This window comes from Panicum hallii, chromosome 2 (genome assembly GCF_002211085.1).
Source record: "Panicum hallii strain FIL2 chromosome 2, PHallii_v3.1, whole genome shotgun sequence".
NCBI classification, from domain to species: domain Eukaryota; kingdom Viridiplantae; phylum Streptophyta; class Magnoliopsida; order Poales; family Poaceae; genus Panicum; species Panicum hallii.
Window position 1 is genome coordinate 9,928,485 of NC_038043.1, and position 23,014 is coordinate 9,951,498.

The 23,014-nt window shown below is 44.3% G+C and overlaps 3 protein-coding genes and 1 pseudogene across 7 annotated transcripts; all 4 read left to right on the plus strand.

The window, feature by feature from the left end:
- Positions 1 to 1,157: 1,157 nt before the first annotated feature.
- On the plus strand, positions 1,158 to 4,953 carry LOC112883607. 2 transcript variants are annotated; one of them, XR_003226889.1, is made up of 3 exons: positions 1,158 to 1,480; positions 1,807 to 4,312; positions 4,499 to 4,953. XR_003226889.1 is itself a non-coding variant. In XM_025948936.1 (2 exons), exon 2 carries the CDS (start codon positions 1,940 to 1,942, stop codon positions 4,199 to 4,201), a length of 2,262 nt encoding a protein of 753 aa, XP_025804721.1. In that variant the 5' UTR covers positions 1,158 to 1,480; positions 1,807 to 1,939; the 3' UTR covers positions 4,202 to 4,390. The 2 variants fall into 2 exon arrangements, 1 of the variants encoding a protein (XP_025804721.1); XM_025948936.1 differs by lacking the exon at positions 4,499 to 4,953 and having other exon boundaries at positions 1,807 to 4,390.
- On the plus strand, positions 4,259 to 8,139 carry LOC112883610. The gene is made up of 5 exons (XM_025948941.1): positions 4,259 to 4,282; positions 4,913 to 4,948; positions 7,156 to 7,269; positions 7,569 to 7,649; positions 7,756 to 8,139. Exons 1-5 carry the CDS (start codon positions 4,274 to 4,276, stop codon positions 7,930 to 7,932), a joined length of 417 nt encoding a protein of 138 aa, XP_025804726.1. The 5' UTR covers positions 4,259 to 4,273; the 3' UTR covers positions 7,933 to 8,139.
- A 136-nt stretch (positions 8,140 to 8,275) lies between these two features.
- Positions 8,276 to 9,713, plus strand: LOC112880872 (annotated as a pseudogene).
- Positions 9,714 to 10,412: 699 nt separating this feature from the next.
- Positions 10,413 to 18,084, plus strand: LOC112883608. 4 transcript variants are annotated; one of them, XM_025948937.1, is made up of 15 exons: positions 10,414 to 10,639; positions 11,086 to 11,199; positions 11,293 to 11,494; positions 11,700 to 11,774; positions 11,866 to 11,967; positions 12,114 to 12,154; positions 14,783 to 14,896; positions 15,435 to 15,549; positions 15,647 to 15,837; positions 15,912 to 16,028; positions 16,511 to 16,591; positions 16,694 to 16,932; positions 17,048 to 17,098; positions 17,192 to 17,231; positions 17,309 to 18,084. In XM_025948937.1, the coding sequence occupies exons 2-15, from the start codon at positions 11,164 to 11,166 to the stop codon at positions 17,882 to 17,884; spliced, it is 1,980 nt and encodes a 659-aa protein (XP_025804722.1). In that variant the 5' UTR covers positions 10,414 to 10,639; positions 11,086 to 11,163; the 3' UTR covers positions 17,885 to 18,084. The 4 variants fall into 4 exon arrangements, with proteins under 4 accessions (XP_025804724.1, XP_025804722.1, XP_025804725.1 ...); XM_025948939.1 differs by lacking the exon at positions 11,700 to 11,774 and having other exon boundaries at positions 10,413 to 10,640; XM_025948938.1 differs by lacking the exon at positions 17,048 to 17,098 and having other exon boundaries at positions 10,419 to 10,640.
- Positions 18,085 to 23,014: the final 4,930 nt, after the last annotated feature.

Here is a 23,014-nt window from a genome sequence, read left to right on the forward strand (position 1 = left end):
GTTTAAAATATCTCTGTTTTTAAGTCCCTGTTATATATTTTTGATGTGATTATGTATGGGTTATAGGATTTGTACAAAAATCAGGTAACGTACTTACTCTACAACACTGGATATTTGAACATCCGCAGGTCCAACTCGTTTTCAGAAAATGGTTCATGATCCATTGGAAAAGAGTTCAATGCTGTTTCATGGATAACTGGAAGAGTGCAAATGCAAGAAAAATGCCTTCTCATTTTGATGTCTCGTTTTTATTGTCATTTTCTCTCTTAAACCGCAAGACATCTTGTTGGGACATGCTTTCTCCATGTACATACTCTCTGTTAGTACGTTGTATTCCAGCTAGCTTTCTAGGTCAGCGTAGATACTACTCGGTCTGCTACGACCGAGTACACTTGCACTTGCGGTGTGCTCCATTTAAGCCTATGAGCTATTGATGAATCTCCATCGGTGAAGATAAGCCCTTATTTCAAAATGAATCGTTTTAATTTTTCTAGATATATAGTATTTATTATCCATCTAGATATATCATATATTTAAATATATAGAAAATTAAAATGATATGTAATTTGAAACAGAGGAAGTGCATTGCTATCATATTAAATTTTAGCTTTTGAGATGTGTTTTACAAAATAATCGCTTTTTTCTCTTATAGTCCTCCCTCTCGTAAATATCATAAAAAATCGCAACTTGTTCGGCAAATATGGTTGACCACCACCAGCCTGCAGCCCAAATCGCTGAAAAGCACGCTCTTTGTGTCTGTATGATACAGTCTTTGGAAGACTAGTACTGATGTTAATGCAATTATGTTCCAATAGAAACCCTGCTTACATTCAGATTCCACTTACGTTCTTCTCTACAGTAACGTTCTCTAAATCTCGTTCTTACCAACAACGTTCTCTAAATCTCATTTACAGACTTTTCTGCAGCAACGTGATGTCTACAAGATTCTCTACAAAAAATTTGTAACTCGTTACCTGGCTCGGGTCGGTTTGGCTCGGCTCGATGCTTTCTTCTAATGAGCGGAGCAGCAGCTCGTTGCCTCGTTAGAGCTGACTCGCGAGCCAAACAAACCGAGTCTGCAAAAACCAGCAGACTGACCAGCCGAGCGCACGCCACAGCCCAAGCCGAAGCCCAACAAGCCCAACTCGGCAACTCCCATCCGGTCAAGGGCGAACCCTAGAACAGACCCTGTGTAGGCCTATGATCGTGTGACCCCTGCTCCGTCCCCTTTCGCTCCTCTCCGAGCGCCGCGCCCGAGGCCCGACGGCTGCGCTCCCGTGCTCCTCCTCCGCCCTCAAAACAGCCGATTGCCGGCGATCTGGTCAGCCTCCTGCCCGACCGGCGACTCTTCGTGGGGGGCGGCTCCTTCTTAAGGGGTACGTCAGACGCACACCATCCCGCCAGCCGAATCGATTGAGTCGCCACCGCGCTTCCCCTCGCCGCGGAATTGCGGCCCGCGAGCGATTCGGCGCCACCTCCGGTACTGCTATCCGCCTGCTGTGTTACTTCATCAAAATATGTCTTGTTCATTGTCTTTTTGGTGCGACAGTGGGGAATTTGGAAATCGCTTTCAGAATCCTCTTCAAAATTGGTCTAATACACTATAGCTCCCCCACCCTAAGAAATGCAATATTTCAGTAGGCAAAAGGTTCTCAGCTTTTCGTCGCAATTGCGGAACCTTTTCTATTTCATTCCATATGTTTCCAATATGTCTTGTTCATTGCCTGTGCCATCGCAATAGTATGCTGGGTTCGCCCCTGGTTGTATGTTTCAAATTTTAGGTAACATTTGTTTCCCTTTGCCCAGGGTTTGGAAACTTCTTATATGCTCACGTGTTCGGCGCTGATTGGTGCAAATAGTTTGGGGGCTTCGAGGACCGAAATTCTGTGAATCAATTGTAAAAAGGTGTGGCTATTTGTACTATCTGAGGTGTGAAGAAATGGAATGCAACAGGGATGAGGCCCAAAGGGCAAAGGATATTGCAAAGAAGAAGTTTGAAATGAGGGACCTCCCGGGTGCCATGAAATTCGCTCTCAAGGCTCGGGCGCTCTTTCCTGATCTTGAAGGCATTGCTCAGATGATTGCCACCTTTGATATCTATCTTGCTTCGGAGGTGAAGGTTGCTGGGGAGAAGGACTGGTACTCTATCCTTTCTGTTGCCACGTCAGCAGATGATGAAGTGATCAAGAAACAGTACAGGAGGTTGGTTCTTCAGCTCCACCCCGACAAGAACAAGGAAGTGGGTGCTGAGGCTGCTTTTCATATGGTCCAAGAGGCATATACACTGCTATCCGATAAAGTCAAGAGAGCAGTATACGACCAAAAGAGGAATGTAAGGGTTTTCCAGCAAAGGACAGCTCAATCAAGTAAGGCAAGTGTGGCTCCTGGTGTATCTAATGGCTTCTATAATTTCGCTGCCAATGCTGCTGCCACCTCCAAGCCGACAGTAAAAAAGCAAACAGCGGGACCAACAGCACCTGCCGTGCGCCCGTGCCCGCGCCCACCTCAACCTCCACCACCATCTGCCGCGCCCCCCCATGCATCTTCCCCTCCTACACCTGCACCTGGGTCAAAACCTCCTACATTTTGGACCTCATGCAACAAATGCAAGATGAACTATGAGTACCTCAGGGTGTATCTGAACCACCATCTTCGTTGCCCTAGCTGCCGTGAGCCGTTCCTAGCAAAAGAGGTACCAATACCACCAACTAAAACCGTGGGACAGGATTCAAACATTGGTGGTGCAAAACAAAACACAAGCACTAATAGAAATATGCAGTGGGGTCCATTTTCAAGGGCTGCTGGTGCAGCTAGCGCCACTGCATCGTCTGCTGCTGCTGCTCAAGCTGCTAATGTAGTTCACCAGACTTACGAAAAAGTTAAGAGGGAGAGGGAGGAGGCTCAAGCAGCGGCAAGAAGGGAAGAGGCTCTTCGGCGGAAGTACAATCGTCTAAAAAGTCATGCAAGCATGTCAGAGGACGTTAATGTTGGAACAGGTGATGCTGCATCTGGAAAGAAGATGAAGACTATGGTTAAAGATGCTGGAGTTGGTTCTTCATCGGTCATATCAGGTCCCGGAGCAAATTGTTTTAGAGTGCCTGGTGTGAATATATCTTTTTCAAGCAACATTGGGCCCTATGAGTTTCAAGGTGTTAATGGTGGACCCAATTGGAAACCCAGGCCTCCAATCCGCATAAGTTTAACCAAGTCCTTCTCCCAGTTGGATGTTAGGGGTCTTTTGCTGGAAAAAGCGAAAAGTGAGCTGAAAAACAAGCTAACAGAAATGAGAAGTAAAACATCCCAAGTTGCTGCTAGTGGAAAAACGACCAAGAAACATGTGGTTAAGGAAACTGGAGGGGATAATGAAGCTGCAGCATCAGATGATCCTACTACCAATAAAGATGTTCATGCTGATCCAAATGCGATTGGTTCAAATACTAGCTCAGATGCTGAAAATGATGTTGATGACCCCTTGTCATATAATGTTCCTGATCCTGATTTCCATGATTTTGACAAGGATCGCACTGAGGAATCTTTTCAGAGTGATCAAATTTGGGCTACATATGATGATGAGGATGGTATGCCTCGTTATTATGCATTCATTCAGAAAGTTTTCTCTTTGAAACCATTCAAGCTCAAAATAAGCTATCTTGAAACAAAGACAAATAGTGAATTTGGGCCTTTGAATTGGGTTTCTTCTGGCTTCACAAAGACATGTGGTGATTTCAGGACTGGTAAATCTGAAACCTGTGATATAGTCAACATGTTCTCTCACCAGATGAAATGGGAGAAAGGGCTGCGTGGGGTTATCAAAATTTATCCACAGAAAGGTGACATCTGGGCTATTTATCGGAATTGGTCCCCTGAATGGGATGAAGACACTCCAGATAATGTGCTCCATGCCTATGATGTGGTTGAGGTACTAGATGGTTATGATGAAGATCATGGCATCTCCGTTATTCCCTTAGTTAAAGTTTCCGGGTTTCGAACAGTATTTGAGCGCCATCAGGATGTGAACGCTGCCATGAAGATTCCCAAAGAAGAGATGTTTCGGTTTTCACATCAAGTGCCTTTTTACAGGATGTCAGGCAAAGAAGCTCCAAATGTCCCCAAAGATAGCTATGAGCTTGACCCAGCTGCTATTTCTAAAGAACTTCTTCAAGAGACCACAGAAACAGTGGAGGCAAATGGAACCTCCTAATGTTGATTAAGACAGTTAACAATGGTCCTTGGTTGACCTTCCATTTTGAAGCAACAGTTTTCCCCAATCACCATGACGATAGTATGCTTTTGACAAGTATTCCTTCTTATGGTACCTGTTATCTTCCTGAATCATGAGTGCATATATGATTATTTCAAATTATCAAATCACAAACCTTTTTACGTGTCATGGTGATTTTGCTTCCTAAAATTTATCTACTTTCTTATGCTGTCGTGCATCTACTATGATAAATAGGCTGTTCTTTGATCCATAGTTTCATATTATGGCATTATGCAGTCAAAGAGTGGATGTCTGTACTACTACCATTGGCTTTTGAACGGAAAGTTTGCATAATAACTAACATGGGTGCAAGTAAGGTGTTGCTCACTGTAGTGTAACTTATTACAAGTAACTTGAGTTTTTCTTTTTCACTTCTTTTCTCTGTTTCTTCCTGTTATGTTAGTGGATCCTCTTGGAGCACAGAAAGAAGTACTGAACCTGGCATCTATTTTGGGACAGGAGATAACAGTAGCTGTAGCTTATGAATCATCCTTTAAAACTCAAGGTTCTATATATCTGTGCTGCTTGAAAATCATGATCGGTTTATCTACAATGTAGAAATCGACAATCAAGATTAGACTGGTATTTAAAAAATACAATCAAGATTGGTTGTATTCTTACTGCTATTCTTAATTTTGCCTGTTTTTTTAGGAAGCCCTCTATCATCCAATGAAACAACAGGGGCAGGTGGGGTAATTTATTGATTACTTGAGGCCTTCTCAACATTGATTACCATTCACATGTTTGCCTTCAATTTAATCTAATTCAAGAACTATTCTTATGCCCCCTTCATCAGAGAAATATTTCTATGCTGTTGGTTCTCCTGATTCTGAAAAAAAAAAACTGCCTTGTTGTCTTTAAAACCATTGTGGCCACTAGTTTCACTTGTGCTGCTGAAAGGTTCAAGTTTGAAAACATAACAGTCAATGTGTTCTGTGAGCAAAATGTAATGGTCGTTGTTGCCGTAGGAGATAGTAGAGAATTTGGATTACTTCAAGAATTGTAGTCTGGGCTATGTATGTGACAAAGGCCCCATTTGGCCCATGTATGTTGATATATTTGTATATCCATGAGGAATACATAAAGATCTTGATTTCAAACCCAAAACATCCTAAAGAAGATGGAGAGCATAAATGAAATCTGCAGCATATGATTTTATTTGCTTCGAACAAATGATAGTTCCGCATCTAAACCTAAGTACATGGATTGCACACACAGTAGCAAGCCAAACTGATTAGCAACCAACCAAACCTAGACCTGGAGTTAGTACTCCATGAATATGAACTACTCATATGCCGCTTGATACTGTACTCCATGAATATGAACTACTCATATGCGGCTTGATACAACTATGTGTTACCATATTGTACCCACATGTTACCTTGTCACTTCACATTAATAATACTGATATAGTAATGTGTTACTACGCCTGTAACCACTTTCCAGTAAAGTACAAAATGAGTGAGCTTTGTTACTCGATGCTGGTATCTGTTTTTCCGAGTGAGTTTTGTTAAGGCAAAATTGGCCAGGGACACCGTTCAAAGCTGGCTTTTGCCACAAGACACTAAAAAATGATGTCTTTGCTGGAAGACACTGCATAAGAGTGATAATTAGCTGTAGAACACTGGATCCATTATAATATTCAATTTTCCACAATTTTAATAGGAAGCTGCAGGAATTGACCTTCTTATCCTTGACAATCTTTTACCTGTACTGCATTGGGCTCCAAGCGGCCGAGTTTGCCGTCGGAGCACCGCCATCAGCTCTGTCTTCTCCAACCATGACAGGCCGAGCCATCCTCCCCCCTCATCCCTCACGTTCGCGTGCACCTCGCGGCCGAGCCCCCTCCTTCCTGCGCCTGGACCCGAGCTGCCGTGCACGAGAGCACCGGCCATGGCGACCAGGCCATGCTGTAGGCCGGCCCGTCCACCCCTCCCTCACATGCCGTGCATGGCGCGCCGGTCAATCCTTAGGCTGGCCCGTCTGCCCCTCCCTCGCACGCTGAGCAGGAAGCGCCGGCCGGCCCGTCCACCCCTCCCTCGTGTGCTGGGCAGGGAGTGCCGGCCAAGCCGCAGGCGGCAGGCCCATCCATTCTGTAGAGGGGAGGAGAGGGGCCGCCACTAGGGTAGCGTGCCGGTGGTGCTAAGGGCACAGGAGGGCCGTGTGCTGGGAGGAAAGCGGCGCACCGCCGTGGGTTCACGAGAAGAAAGAGGGCGCTGCGAGAGGATAAGGTAGTAGGGGCAAATTCGTCATTTCACTTTGCTCTCCAATTAAACAGAATAAAATAATGGGCATGGTTTCCCCTAGCAAATATACATGGTTTTTTGGTGTCTTTGAGCAAATGTGATCTTTTTTAGTGGTTCATGGCAAAGATCATCTTCTAACCGTGTCTGGAGGCAGTTTGCTTTTTTCAACCCTATGCCTAGGTAGTATGCACATATCTTTTAAGCAAACTCCATACTGCCCAGAAGAAACTTTTTTTTATGTGAGGTGTTCAAATACATAGTTATTGTAGGACTATGTATATCAAATAACAATTGTCATAGGAAAGGATCAAATGAAGTTCTATTACATGTCAGGGCTCAGGACAAGCTATTATACCTCAATTATGGCTATTTTGAGCTCTTTATTAATACCTTTTGGTCACTTTGTTTTGATAGCTTTCATTATTCCAGACATTTTACTAAGCGAACAATTTTTGGGATTTATAACCTATGTTATTTTATTTACTGTTTCCTTGGTCTGTTTTGGCTATTTTGAGCTTTTTATTAGTACCTTTTGGTTGCCTTGTTTTGATGCCTGCATCTTTTTTCAGACATTTTACTAAGTGAACAGATTTTGGGATTTATAACCTTTGTTATTTTATCTAACTGTTTCCTTTTGTATGGATGTAGGGAAGAAACACATGCCTTGGGGCAGCATCCATTGTACATTGCTTGGGAAACTATAAGCCACATGTTGTCATTACTTCTTGTGTTGCTGATGCTGCGCTCTTCCTAGCACCTATGGTACAATATTCATGCTTTTATAGCTCTTATGTTTGCTAATGGTGTGATGCCCTTTGTTGTTTGATACTCTTAATGTGTGATGAACCTGGATAAATTTGGGTGATGAGATATAAGGCTACCTTTAACTTTCTTGGTCTGTGTGTCATGAGTTATATGACTTGATTTCAGTTGTTGATAATCTCAAATTTCTTCAGACAGACACAGTGTCTTATTCATTGAACAAGGGCCATTTGTGTATCAACTTATTTATCTAGGTGGGAATAAGTTCTGATCAGTGTGAACTTTAAATGTTTTTTCAGGAAGGTGGATGGAAAGGCTGGGGTGGAATATCTTATGGGGGACATCAATGCTTAAAGCGAGCTCAAGCAGCAGAATACCTTGTAAGTTAAGGAAGTAGTGTTGACCTGCTATTTCTTTCATATGAAGTCCTCTTAAACAGAGTGACGAAAAGATTGTTTCTATTTGAACCTTTTCATATGAGATTAGGTTAGGTCGTGGATGGGTGAAAGATATCCTGACATCGGTGAAAAAATTGTTTCATACATCATGGGCTATGATAGTTTGAAAGCTATAGGATGTGATAAGGATAGTTACTCGTCCAAGCAAGTAATAGATGCTAGACTTCGGATGGATGGCCTCTTTGAAGAGCATGCTGACACGTAATTTTGGTGCTCCTTTTGTTTTAGCAATCCAAACTGTTTTGGCTGCGTCAGTTTTTTTTTTGCACTTTTAGTAAAGTCAGGACTGGTATTAATTCCAATGAACCAATGAACTATGACACATGGTATTTATTATTTCATCCAATTGAAGATATATGTAGCATTCTTGATTCTGGGGTCACTTTACCCATTTAATGCATCTGTTTGACACTTGCAGCACTAGACAGAGGAAAGAACTAATTCTACAAAAGATGCTGGTATGGATAATCACGACGAATCAGGCTGCGAATTCTGAAACGGTTCAGATGCATATTTTACAATCACAAAAGAACCCAACAAGTCACGCAATGGGCAGTCAACAGCATGGGGACACAACCATCCCCTGTTCGTGCTTCACCTGGAAAAAGATTGCCCTTTACCATATAGCCCACAGCATAGTTGGTGATAAAGGGAATGATATTAACTTTTCTATCATTCCTCACTTCCCTGGTGACATTGGTCGGCTTAGGGTAGTGATCACTCCTGATTGGGTGAAGAATGTTTTTTCGCCTCTACTTGATTTGTCGACTTTTCCTGATGAGCGAGTGATTCAGCGTCGAATCTATCTGCTTGAGCTTGTGAGTGTTGAGATTTACGACGTCCCAGGCATAGACTCTCTGAATGTTGTGGTGAAGAACATCCTGGATGGTGGCGTGAACTGTTTGAGAAGGATTGATCGGCATGGAAAGACCCTGTCAGATCTGATATTGTGCCAAGAAGTTGTCTTACCCCCATGATCGATTGCCCCACCCGATGTAGACTCGTGTATCATGATGGCTGCTTTCCAAAATCGTTTGCAAAGCCTATTGTCAAGGTACAAAGATTGCTTTTGACATCGCGATGTTAACAATGAGATGCTTCATGGGTCTTTCTATGAAGATAGACTGGGAAGGGAAATTAGAGCTTATATGTTCAGAGTAGCACATAAGCTCGATCCTTCTGCTGTCCTGTTTTTCAATGATTATAACGTTGAAGATGGATGTGACATCAAATCTACCCCTGAGAAATTCGTTGAACAAGTCGTTGATCTCCAAGAACTGGGTGCCCCAGTTGGTGGGATTCCCTGGACAAGCTCGCCATACTGGGTCTCCCTATCTGGATTACTGAGATGGATGTGACAGCAGAGAACGAACACCTACGAGCTGATGATCTAGAGGTGTTCCTCCGCGAAGCATTTGCGCATCCTGCTGTGGGGGGAATCATCCTCTGGGGATTCTGGGAGATGTTTATATTCCGGGAGCACGCGCACCTGGTCGATGCCGATGGGACAATCAATGAGGCTGGCAGAAGGTACCTTGCCCTGAAACAAGAGTGGCTGACCCGTGTGAACGGCAATGTCAATCACCAGGGAGAGTCTAACTTGAGAGGATACCATGGTTCCTACACGATGTAAGTGGACAGGCCTTCAGGAAAGGTAGGTAGATCATTGGTTTTCGACGCGCAAAGCCCGGTTCAAGTGATCATTCTGAACATTTAGACTTCAGAAGTAAAGTTTGTGCTGTACTTTAGCTAAGGCAGTGAGATGTACCTTTTGGACACCGAGAGTTTCCTGTCTGATGCCACCTTCAGAGTCTATAGAACGTGGTTTAAAATTCTCAACTTTTAACTCCCTGTTATATATTTTTGATGTGATTATGTATGGGTTACGAGAACTATATATTGGACAGGATTTGTACAAAAACCTTGTAACGTACTTTACGACACTGGATATTTGAACATCCTCAGGTCCAACTCGTTTTGAGAAAATGGTTCATGATCCATTGGAAAAGAGTTCAATGCTGTTTCATGGATAACTGGAAGAGTGCAAATGCAAGAAAAACGCCTTCTTATTTTGATGTCTCGTTTTTTATTGTCATTTTCTTTCTCAAACCGCAGGACATCTTGTTGGGACATTTCTGTTAGCATGTTGTGTTCCAGCTAGCTTTCTAGGTCAGCGTAGATCGTGCTCCTCGGTCCGTTACGACCTAGTGCACTTGAACTTGCAGTGTGCTCAATTTAACCTATTAATTATTGATGAATCTTCATTGGTGAAGACAAGCACTCCTCTCGTCTCAAATTATGAATCGTTTTAGCTTTTTCAAAATATATAATATTTATTATATGTCTAGATACACGCGATGGGTAGATATATGTAGAAAAAACATATATCTATAGAAAAACTAAAATGATCTATAATTTGTAAGGGAGAAGTACATTGTTACCGCTTGTATTTTAACTTTTGAGATGTTTTTTTCTACAAAATAATCGATATTTTCTCTCAGAGTCCTCTCTCTCGTGAATATCATCCAAAATTCGCAGCTTGATCGGTAAAGATGGTTGACCGTCAGCTGCTGTAGGCCTGCAGCCTAAGCCGCTCGAAAGCACGCCCTCTGTGTCATTATATATGATCGGTCTTTAAAAGACGGATGATGTTAATCCACTCGTGTCCCGACGAAAAGCCTGGTTCGACTCGTGTCGCACACTCGCATCTGACAGTCGGGTCCAACTGACGGTGCTACGTCGCAACCCGAGCTCGAGCCCTGGACGCCTCCTCGGGCTCCACCGAGCGCTCGAGCCCCGACAGCTGCGCTCCCGTGCTCCTCCTCCGCCCCCAAAGCAGCCGGTTGCCGGCGCTCCGCCCAGCCTCCTGTCCGGCCGTGGACTTCTTCGTGGGGGCGGCTACCTTCTTAAGGGGTACGTCCGATGCACACCATCCCGCGAGCCCAATCGATTGAGGCGCCACCGCGCTTCCCCGCGCCGCGGAATTGCGGTCCGCGAGCGATTCGGCGCCCCCTCCGATACTGCTATCCGCCTGCTGTGTTTGCTATCCGCGTGCGCCAGTAGGGAATTTGGAAATCGCTTTCAAAATCCTCTTCAAAATTGGTCTAATAATACACTACAGCTTTTCCTCCACTAATAAGTGAAATATTTCAGTAGGTAAAAGGTTCTCAGCTTTTCGTCACAATTGTTGAAGATAAACCTTCTCTATTTCGTTCCATATGTTGCCAATATGTCTGGTTCATTGTCTATGCCGTGCAAAACTGGTGAATGGATGGAAGCGATCAACTGAACCTTGTGAGATTATGCCTGCAGATGAGTCCTCTAGTCTTGCGATTTGAAATATCTAAAATTATTGCAGAGCTGCTGGTTTCCATGTGATACCTGCTTCTACCGATGGTCTTTGTGCTGAAAGCCAAATAATTTGAGCGAAGCGGTAATGATGGAAGAGGTTCAAAACTGTGTGGTGAAGCTGGTTAGTACTTTGTGGAACTTAATAGTTCACACCCGAGTTACGACTTGGTGAAACGAGGGCTTCCATCTGATTGCCACTACTTTAACTGGACAGCGGAGCAATCCTAGACGGCACAGGGATGAAGTGTACGTTGGCTGTGGGGCTGGATTTGGGGGAGACAGGCCAATGGCTGCTTTAAAATTACTGCAGAGGGTCAAGGAGCTTAACTACCTAGTGCTTGAGTGTTTGGCAGAGCGGACTCTTGCAGATCGGTTCCGAATTATGGTGTCAGGGGGCAAAGGATACGATCCTCGAGGTATGCTTTTGACAAGTATTCCTTCTTATGGTACATGTTATCTTCCTTAGTGCATATGTGATTAAATTATCAAATCACACACCTTTTTACCTGTCATGGTGATTTTCCTCCCTAAAATTTATCCACTTTTCTTATGCTGTCCTGCATCTACTATGATAAATAAGCTGTTCTTTGATACATAGTTTCATTTTATGGCACGATGCAGTCAAAGAGTGGATGTCTGTACTACTACCATTGGCTTTTGAACGGAAAGTTTGCATAATAACTAACATGGGTGCAAGTAAGGTGTTGTTGACTGTAGTGTAACTTATTACATGTAACTTGAGTTTTTCTTTTTCACTTCTTTTCTCTGTTTCTTCCTGTTATGTTAGTGGATCCTCTTGGAGCACAGAAAGAAGTACTGAACCTGGCATCTATTTTGGGACTGGAGATAACAGTAGCTGTAGCTTATGAATCATCCTTTAAAACTCAAGGTGCTATATCTCTGTGCTGCTTGAAAATCATGATTGGTTTATCTACAATGTAGAAATCGACAATCAAGACCAGACTGGTATTTAAAAAATACAATCAAGATTGGTTGTATTCTTACTGCTATTCTAAATTTTGCCTATTTTTGTAGGAAGCCCTCTATCATCCAATGAATCAACAGGGCCGGGCGGGGTAATTTATTGATTACTTGAGACCCTCTCAACATTGATTACCATTCACATGTTTGCCTTCAATTTAATCTAATTCAAGGACTATTCTTACGCCCTCTTCACCAGATAAATATTTCTATGCTGTTGGTTCTCCTGATTCTGAAAAAAAGGATAAAATTCATTTTTGGCCATCCAACCATCACCTGAGTTCGATTTTGGTCATCCAACTCCAAAACCGGGTATTCTTGACCATCAAACTATCAAAATCGTTTATATTTGGCCGTCGGATGGGTTTGCTGGGTGGTTTGGGTGATGTGGATGCCACGTGATGGTGGTTTTGCTGACGTGGACGTCACATGGCGGTGGGGCCCACCTGTCAGCCCTCCTCTCTCTTCTCTCCTCTCCCTCTCTTCTCTCCTCTCCTCTCCCTCTCTTCTCACCCTGTGCCGGCCGCCGCCCTCCACTCGCGCCTCTCCAGCTTGCCCGGCCAGCCACGCTGGCCTGCGGCGGAGCTCCAGCTCGCTGGCCCGGCGGCCCTGGCCTGCGGCAGAGCTACAACTCGCTTGCCCGGCGGCGCTGGCCTGCGGCGAAGATACAACTCGCTTGCCCGGCGGCGCTGGCCCGTGGCGGAGCTCAAACTCGCCCGGCCGGCGGTGCTAGCCCGCGGCGGAGCTCCAGCTCGCCTAGCCGGCTGCGTTGCCCCGCGGCAGAGCTGCAGCTTGCCCTTGCGCCGCCCGCGCGCGCTGCACTCGACCTGCATCACCGCCACCACCGCCTTCACTACCTCTGGTGGCGGTGGTGACTCCGCCCTGTCCTCCTCGCCGCCGCCGCCGCCTCCTCCCCCGTAGATGGCGGCCAGGATGCCGATGGCGCTCCCGCCCAGGCCTGCCATCCCCTCCTCTAGCAGCATGATGAGGAGCACCTTCATGCCCAGCCTCGCGGTCGCCGGCTCCTGCACCGCGGCTACCACCCCGGCCACGAACCCCGCCGGAACCGGCCTCGCTGCTGCCTCCATCTCCCCCGCCGGAGCCTGCAGCGCCGCCACGACCTCCCCCGCCGCGAACTTCTCCGCGCTTAGCAACGCGTCCCCGGCGTCCGCCCCGCTCGCCGACACCGAGGCGGACGATGACGCCTGTGGCGGGAGGTGCATCGGCAGCCTCCACTGCGTGAAGCTCTGCGATGCCGACGATGAGGCCGAGGAGGATGACGACGGCCCGACGTTCCTCTGCGCCCGCTGGTGCTGAAGATCCCACAGGAAAAGAGCGCTCGCGGCGGAGCTCGAGCTCGCCTGGCCGGCGGTGCTAGCCCACGGTGCAGCAGGAGCGAGAAAGAGAGAGAGAGAGGAGAGGATAGAAGAAAGGGAGAGAGGAGGGTTGATAGGTGAGCCCATCGCCACGTGGCATCCACGTTCCCAAACCACCCAGCAAAACCGTCCAATGGCCAAATATGAACGGTTTTGATAGTTTGATGGTCAAGAATACCCGATTTTGGAGTTGGATGACCAAAATCGAACTCAGGTGATAGTTGGATGGCCAAAAATGGACTTTACCCCAAAAAAAAACTGCCTCGATGTCTTTAAAACCATTGTGGCAACTAGTTTCACTTGTGCTCCTGAAAGGTCCAAGTTAGAAAACGTAACAGTCAATGTGTTTTATGAGCAAAATGTAATGGTCATTGTTGCAGTAGGAGATATTAGAGAATTTGGATTACTTCAAGTATTGTAGTCTGGGCTATGTATGTGACCAAGGCCCCATTTGGCCCATGTATATTGATATATTTGTACATCCATGAGGAGTAAAAAAAGATCTTGATTTCAAACCCAAAACATCCTAAACAAGATGGAGAGCATAAATGAAATCTGCAGCATTGTGATTTTATTTGCTTCGAACAAATGATAGTTCCGCATCTAAACCTAAGTACATGGATTGCACACACAGTTGCAAGCCAAACCAATTAGCAACCAAACAAACCTAGACCTAGAGTTAGGTACTCCATGAATATGAAATACTCATATGCCGCTTGATACAACTATGTGTTACCATATTGTACCCACATGTTACCTTGTCACTTTACATTAATAATACTGATATAGTTACTATAAGTATGCCTGTAACCACTTTCCAGTAAACTACAAAATGAGTGAGCTTTGTATGAGTTTTTTTAACCCTATGCCTAGGTGGTATGTGCATATCTTTTAAGCACACTCCATGCTGCACGCAAGAAACTTTTTTTTTTTTGATGTGAGGTGTTCAAATACATAGTTATTGTAGTAGTATGTACATCAAATAAAAATTGTCACAAGAAAGGATCAAATGAAGTTCTAATTACATGTCAGGGCTCAGGACAAGCTATTGTACCCTCAATTATGGCTATTTTGAGCTTTTTATTAATATGTTTTGGTCGCGTTGTTTTGATAGCCTGAATTTTTCAGACATTTTACTAAGCAAACAATTTTTGGGATGTATAACCTATGTACTTTTATCTTACTGTTTCCTTCATCTGTTATGGCTATTTTGAGCTTTTTATTAGTACCTTTTCGTTGCCTTGTTTTGATGCCTGCATTTCTTCAGACAGTTTACTAAGTGAACAGAATTTGAGATTTATAACCTTTGCTATTTTGTCTAACTGTTTTCTTTTGTATGTGATGTAGGGAAGAAGCACATACCTTGGGGCAGCATCCATTGTACATTGCTTGGAAAACTATAAACCACATGTTGTCATTACTTCTCGTGTTGCTGATGCTGCGCTCTTCCTAGCACCTATGGTATGATATTCATGCTTTATAGATCTTATGTTTGCTAATTGTGTGATGCCCTTTGTTTTTTTATACTCTTATGCGTGATGAACCTGGATAAATTTGTGTGATGAGATATAAGGCTACCTTTAACTTTCTTGGTCCGTGTGTCATGAGTTACCTTTCCCCCCTCATCATTTGATTTATTGACTTCTGCACAATGTTCTGAGTACTGTACTTTTTAAGGATCCTATGCATATTTGTACCAGTAAAGCTCGACGAGAACCACAGGATGTACCCAAATGTCTGTTTTATATGTCTGTATTAGAAGTTAGGTGACTAGGCAATCTTTGAGCCATACTTATTAGCATGCTTAATTTGCTCTGTCTTCCTGATTCTTTGCAAAACAATCATTTTGCTACTCAAATGTGTACTACTTTCTGTTATTAACAGCTTTGGGATATTATTGTTGTTTCTATAGATTGCACACTATAACAAAGTTAATCCATAACGTCCTGACAATTCTTTCCTATCATAGTTCATGATTTATCCTTTGCTTTCAAAATAGATCTATGAATTAGGTTGGAACTGGAATGATATGGAGGAGTTGGCACAAGGGACATTAGCTAGCCATCTTTTAGAATGTGGCTGCCAACTCACTGGAGGATATTTCATGCACCCTGGTACATTTCTTTTCCTTTCAAAATAATTAGGGCATTTTTTAGCTGTAGGAATAATTTTATTCCTTATGTGGTTTATTTTTGACGTCATAATGAGCAGGAGATGAATATAGGGATTTTTCTTTTGAGCAACTTGTGGATTTGTCCCTTCCATATGCCGAAGTTAGTTATGGAGGAGAAGTTATTGTCGGTAAGGCAGATGGCAGTGGTGGTCTTTTGAGCCACAGTACTTGTGCAGAACAGCTTCTTTATGAAGTTGGAGACCCAGCAAACTACATTACTCCTGATCTGGTGAAGTAAAAAGCAAAATACAGTTAAAATTATAGCCTGCTGATCCAAACATTGATCATATTTTGGTGGAGCAGGTTGTAGATTTCTGTAATGTGCAGTTTCACCAAATATCAACAGACAAGGTCCAATGTGAAGGAGCGAAACCATCTGATGCTTGTTACCCTGAGAAACTCCTCCAGTTATATCCTACTGTATGTAAATTAATTTACTAAGTTTTAATGCCATCTTAGTTCCTGTGACTTAGAACTTTATTGCGACCAATGATCAGAAAAGATTTGCATCAATGAGCAGCATAATTGTAGTTACAGATATAAAATTCTCTTTTTGCAAAATGACAAGCCCCAGTTGGCAGCTGGAACTGCCTGGTTTCTGTAGGTTTACCTAGTTGAACCTATTGCTATTCTCAAAATGTTTTCTTTAAAATGTTTTCCTTTCTGTCATTTAGAATATTCGATGCATTTCCATGGAGAGAATTTTTGAAGGCAGCCAAAGTCTATAATGTAGGCAGTGTAGTATTTCAAAACAGCTATATGACTTGATTCCTGTTGTTGATAATCTAAAATTTCTTCAGACAGAGAGTGTCTTTTTAATTGAACATTGCCATTTGTGTATCAACTTATTTATTTAGGTGGGAATAAGTTCTGGTCAGTGTGAACTTTACATGTTTTTTCAGGAAGGTGGATGGAAAGGCTGGGGTGAAATATCTTATGGGGGGCATCAATGCTTAAAGCGAGCTCAAGCAGCAGAATACCTTGTAAGTTAAGTAGTGTTGACCTGCTATTTCTTTCATCTCAAGTCCTCTGAAACAAAGTGACGAAAAGATTGTTTCTATTTAAACCTTTTCATTTGACATTAGGTTAGGTCGTGGATGGGTGAAAGATATCCCGACATTGATGAAAAAATTGTTTCATACATCATGGGCTACGATAGTTTGAAAGCTATAGGAAGTGATAAGGATAGTTACTCGTCCAAGCAAGTAATAGATGCTAGACTTCGGATGGATGGCCTCTTTGAGCTTGAAGAGCATGCTGTTCAGTTTGTTGAAGAATTTATCGCACTATATACAAATGGTCCTGCTGGTGGTGGTGGCATCAGGTATTGACAAGTAATTTTGGTGCTCCTTTTTGTTTTAGCAATCCAAACTGTTGGCGCTGAGGCATTATATTATACAGATGATAACCTGCGTCAGTTTTTTGTTTTGCATTTATAGTAAAGTCAGGACTGGTATAAATTCCAATGAACCAATGAACTATGACACATGGTATTTTATTATTTCGTCCAATGAAAGAAATATGTAGCATTCTTGATTCTGGGGTCACTTTACCCATTTAATGCATCTGTTTGACACTTGCAGCAATGGACAGAGGAAGGAACTGATTCTACAAAAGATGCTGGTATGGATAATCACGACAAATCATCCCATCAGCGATTGGAACATACATTGCTTTCTATGACGTGGTGGTTTGGACAGGTTGACCGGGAAAACATCTTCTGGCGAGCGCATGCAAAGAAGGCAAGCATTCCTTGCCTGCAGAATCAGGCCATGGATTCTGAAACGGTTCAGATGCATATTTTACAATCACAAAAGAACCCAACAAGTCGCGCAATGGGCAGTCAACACATTAACACAAGCATGGGGACACAACTATCCCCTGTTCGTGCTTCACCTGGGAAAAAGATTGCCCTTTACCATATAGCCCACAGCAGAGCTGGTGACAAAGGGAATGATATTAACTTTTCTATCATTCCTCACTTCCCTGGTGACATTGGTCGGCTTAGGGTAGTGATCACTCCCGATTGGGTGAAGAATGTTGTTTCACCTCTACTTGATTTGTCGTCTTTTCCTGATGAGCGAGTGATTCAGCGTCGAATCAATCTACTTGAGCTTGTTAGTGTTGAGATTTACGACGTCCCAGGCATAAGCTCTCTGAATGTTGTGGTGAGGAACATCTTGGATGGTGGTGTGAACTGTTCAAGAAGGATTGATCGGCATGGAAAGACCCTGTCAGATCTGATATTGTGCCAAGAAGTTGTCTTACCCCCATGATCGATTGCCCCACCCGATGTGGACTCGTGTGAGAACTTTTAGACCCTGTGGAATAAACTTGGAATACTAGTGGCACAGGCGAGGCCGATTAACGCGGTTGTTGTACTTATTCATGTATGCATGTACTGTAGTGCCACTAGCAGAATGACCATGTGTTGCTACAGTTTAATATGAATTGCCATACTTTTTACTAAAACTCATGCATCCTGTTATTTATATTGTTATATTTTTGTCGCACTAAATGGATCTATATATATGTTTAGAAATTTAATAATCTGAAGTTATAAAAAGCGTTTTGGTTACTTCTAAAAAGAGTTTTGATTACTTCTGGTGTATGTTTAGCAAAGATCTTAGAATCTTTGTAGTCTTGGCGTGTGCACGTAACATAATTCCAGCTAATTGAAAAGCAATGCCATGGTGCAGCAACCAAACAAGCTCTACGAATCTCTCATCTTAGTCCGACTGGGACAACGGAGTAGCAGAATGATTTTGCAATGACGCATGGAGAAGGTTGTCATGTGAGATGGAATTTTAGTTTCTTCATACGAATTCTCAATTCAAGGGATCCCACTTTGCAGTTAGTTAAGGGGTCAAGCAATTCTTTGTTGTACCGAATAAATCTGTCTGCAATAGACTTAATTTTGCGGCAGTTTATCTCATGCCTGACATAGCTTCATAGCAGAACAGAATAAACTTCATGTTGGTTGCGCTGCTCTATCTTTTTTGAGGAAGTGTCGGTTCCGGAAATAACCTAGTATACAATGACTTAAGATTTATACTAGTTCAGATAAAATGCCCAACGTCCAGTCGGGGGTCAGTCGGTTGTATTGCTTGAGTCCAGATGCTCGAGAGAATTTGGGGAGTTACAAACTTTCGAGTGGAGGAGGTGATGAGTTGTTTGCTCGTAGCCGATGTTTTTTCTAGGTGGAAGAGCCTCCTTTTATAGTCCAAGAGAGACTCCATTACAGGGACCTAACGGTGTAGAGATAAAAAGAGAGGGCTCCCGACCCCGCCGGTTGGGACCGTCAGCCTTGTCAGTCGGGTGTGCCTAACCCGTCAGTCGGAGCATTCCGGCGACCACCGTCCAAGTCCTGCATCGTGGAGCGAGCGTCTTGTCTTATCCCGGTATGTCATGCTCCGTCAGTTGGAGGTCGTGGGGATGTCGATAAGTACGGTATGGCTGTTACGCCTCGTCCCTTGTGCCACACGCCCAGTTACTTCATAAGCAGGCACGCAAGCAAAGAAGAACTCATGTGAAAGGGTGATCAACTTAAGTTACCCACAAGCTTTTCTAGGACCTGTTCTTCATCTTCCGGCTTTGCTTCAGCGACCGGCACGTCCCTCATGTCGGCATCTTGGGCTCCAGTGGGTGAGGGACATGGATCTTAGCTTGTTCCAACAGCTCAACAACCTTCATGGTTGTTGGCATCACATCGACTACTTTCTCTAGCTCAAGGGCTGGGGCATCCGTGTCATTGCGAGGCTGCTCCAAGCCCACACCAGAGGAAGGGCTACATACAAGAAGAAGCAACATGTTTTATCGATAACGAATCTACAATTTAGTGAAAGCACTCGGATACTTACAGTGCGACTTCTTTATTTCTATTTTCTTCCTTCTGAGTGGTCTAGGTGCTGGGATAGCACCTAAAGCACTCGCCGGCGTGACCTCACCAGCCAAGGGTAGAGTCTGCTTTGGCGGGGCAACCGCGATGGTCACCATTGAACTTAGGCTAGCCGCGGGTAGTGATTGCCCCAGCGCGGCCCCAGCGGAATCTGGCGACGGGTCCACTGTGGTGGAGGGCATGCTTTGCTCCCTCACAGTATCATCCCTGACCTCCTCCTCAACTGTAACCTTAGCGTGCTTGGGGTTCAGGGAGCTGATAAGCAAGAATCAAGAAGAAGGAAAGCAATCAAAAGTACTCGGAAAGCAATAAGAGGCACTCACCTGGAGGTCCCAATATCACCTCCACCTGGTGAGACGCTAGCCTTGTGCTTCCGGGCAGTGGCTCTTGGCCCCCGAGGGTGGCTAGGTACAAGATCGCCATGAAGAGAATGTGTACTCTCCTGGACGGTTTTTTTTGACGCCTTTCATCAGCTCAGCTAGTGGGTGACTATCATTGCTGTCTTGATCCTCCTCTGTGTTTCTTGGGTCACTGTCAGTGTGAGAGATCGGCTTCTGGAACACCGACAACAGAAGATGGCGTGGACATTCAATGTCTGGCATCGGCGGCATAATCCTATACATATTCACATCTTGCTGCGACAAGATTGGAAGACATGTCAGTACTATTCAACTTAAAGCTTCAACAGAAGAATACAGATACTTATCCATACACGTTTCAGAGGATCCTTGGCCGAATACACCTTCAAAACATATGGCACGGTTTTAGCGCCCATGAGTACTCAGCTTACTCTCAGAATGGCATCAGACTTTTGAATAGGGTCTGTAGAAAACTGAGATGGGTCTAAGACTCTAAGGTACTGAAAGCCAAACCTTGACCATTTTTGCAGTTGCTAGATTCGCCTGCCAATCCACGAGTACATTATTGTCACGCTAGTGACCCCTACATCCCTCTGCTTTTTGATCATATCGAGCAGCTCTGGGATCTGTCTTTCATCCCGGTAGGGCTTGCTCCACTCAGTTGTGATCTTAAGCACCCCATCGGTTCTTTCAGGCAGGGAGGGTTCGTGGTTTCCGATGTAGAACCACCTCTCACTCCATCCTGACAAGTTAGTCGGGAACTTGTAGGAGATGTATTTCTTTTTCATCCCTTGCTATAGCTGGAGTCCAGCAACTCCGACTTCGTAAAGGTCTTTTTCACTGGGCTGGGCTTTGAGGTGGAAAAGATAGCAAAAGAGATCGAAACGTGGCTCTATACTTAAGGAGACTTCACAGAATTGTGCGAAGATAGCAAGTGGAGAATGGAATTAGGGTTCAGATAATGGAGTTGGATTCCGTAATAGAAAAGAAGACCACGGAAAAAATCAGAGGTCGGCAGGGCCAACCCTCACTCGACAAAGTACTGAAAAAGAACCAATTCATCAGCCCTCTCATTGGGCCTCTTATCCCTAGTGGCAGCGCGCCATTGGATGATGGTTTTGCTCTGGAGAAGACCCTCGTCAACCAACGCTTGAAGATCGCCTTTAGAGCACTTACTTGGTTTCCACCCATCTCCGGCGGTGACAACAGCCTTAGACTCATTCTCCTTTCCCTTGGAGGCACCTCGCTTATTGCCAGCCATCCTTGTAGTCACAAGACGCTTCAATCGCATGCGCTTGGGGGCTACGGAGAGAGAGGCGGCAAAGCAGTGCTCTTGAGGAGGAGAAAGAGCTGGGCGACTACTTCTCGTAACGAGAATGACCTAGATCTAACTCTGGAAGTGGCGGCAGCTGAAAGATAGAGGAAAAAGAAGGGGCGAGCAGTAAAAGGCATGAGTGAAAGGGTGAGTAAAACCCTAAGTTACCGCGCGGTTAAATAACCAGCAGTGGCCCTGCAATTACTGTGTGGAATGTGAAGAGTTTTTTTTCCTTCAGGATAAGATTTATTTTGAGCGATAATTTTAGGTTATTTTGGGAAAGTTATTAGCTTAACTATTTTTTCAAGGATGTTATCCCCAAAAAGGGGGTTTTCTAATTTTTGAACCAAATTACTCATTGTAACCATCAAATCAAATTCTTATTTTTTCCACAACCTATGCCATGACTCTTTGGATCCTTTTTTCCAAATTTTGGGATTTGAATTCAAGGCTCGGGGCTGCGGGACACGTGTCATCGATGGCTTATTTTTCAAATTTTTGGAAGATAAGAGTAGAAGATTCAAGACTAATCTGACCCTCAGCTTGATTCTTCGATTCAACCTAAGGCTCGGGGGCTACTCCATATGGAGTGCGAGTTTAATCGCACCCCATATAAAAGAAGACTTGGAAACTACTCGGGGCATGAGCACTTCACAGTCACGATGCAGCCAAGGAAGTACTTGGAAGACATCTTCGAGATGAAGTTTGGTAGAACTCAAAGACGTCTTCTAAAGTACTCGAAAGCCTGCAGTACTCGACTATGAAGAGCTCGGGGGCTTGTCAGACTTGAAGCCACGGGACTGCGCGCATAGCGTACATATTCTAGGATAAGCGATGGGACATGATGCACACTCTACACCAATTCTAACTACTTGTACAGGAGTAGGAGTAGTCGGAACAGAAAGAAACTACCCGAGTAGTACTCAGGTAGGACTCCTAAGCTAGTATCGGGCTAGGACTTTCATGTAATCCTGTCCCCCCAGACAATACAAGGGCGGGCAGGGACCCCCTCCAAACATCACATCATCTAAGGCAATACAAACCACCATACAGGACGTAGGGTATTATGCATACTACGGCCTGAACCTGTCTAAAGTTTTATGTTCCTTGCACCTTTGAGTTCCTGATCTCAGCGACACCCCACCTACAATCTACCACCTCGGGGGTATCCCTCGGTGGGCTTGGACGTTAAACACCGACAATTCCCGCCTTTTTTATGAAACCTGAAGATATGAGCGAGGAGGGCATACTTGGTTTGAATAGTGATGATGTCATTGTTCGTGTGGATGATGTGGACCAGATGGTGAAGGATGCTGAGCACCAAGGTGTGTACACAACTGCTGAGTAAGTTAGACTGAGGCAGTTTGTTGAAGACTCCAAGAAACCCCTCTATCCTGGTTGTAATAGATATTCACGGCTATCCGCTGGCCTCAGGCTTCTGCAGCTGAAGGCAGCTCATGGTTGGACCGATCGTAGTTTCAAGGCACTATTTGAGAAAATACATGCATGTAAGGATAGTTGTGTTCTGTTTTGTGGAGAGTATGAACATCTGGATAATTGCCCTAAATGTGGTTTATCGTGGTACAAGCATAAAAAAGATGGTGGAGATACTGTGGGGGATGGGGATGAGGCTGAGAAGATCAAACGCAATAGAGGGGCTCCTATGCCGGTAGCATGGTATTTTCCCATCATTTCCCGCTTGAAAGGCATGTTTGCGACTAGAAAGGAGGCCGAGCTCTTGCGTTGGCATAAGGAAGGTCACAAGAAGAATGATGGTATGATGCAGCACCTCGCTGATGCTGCTCAATGGGGACACATCAATGCGTAGTATCCA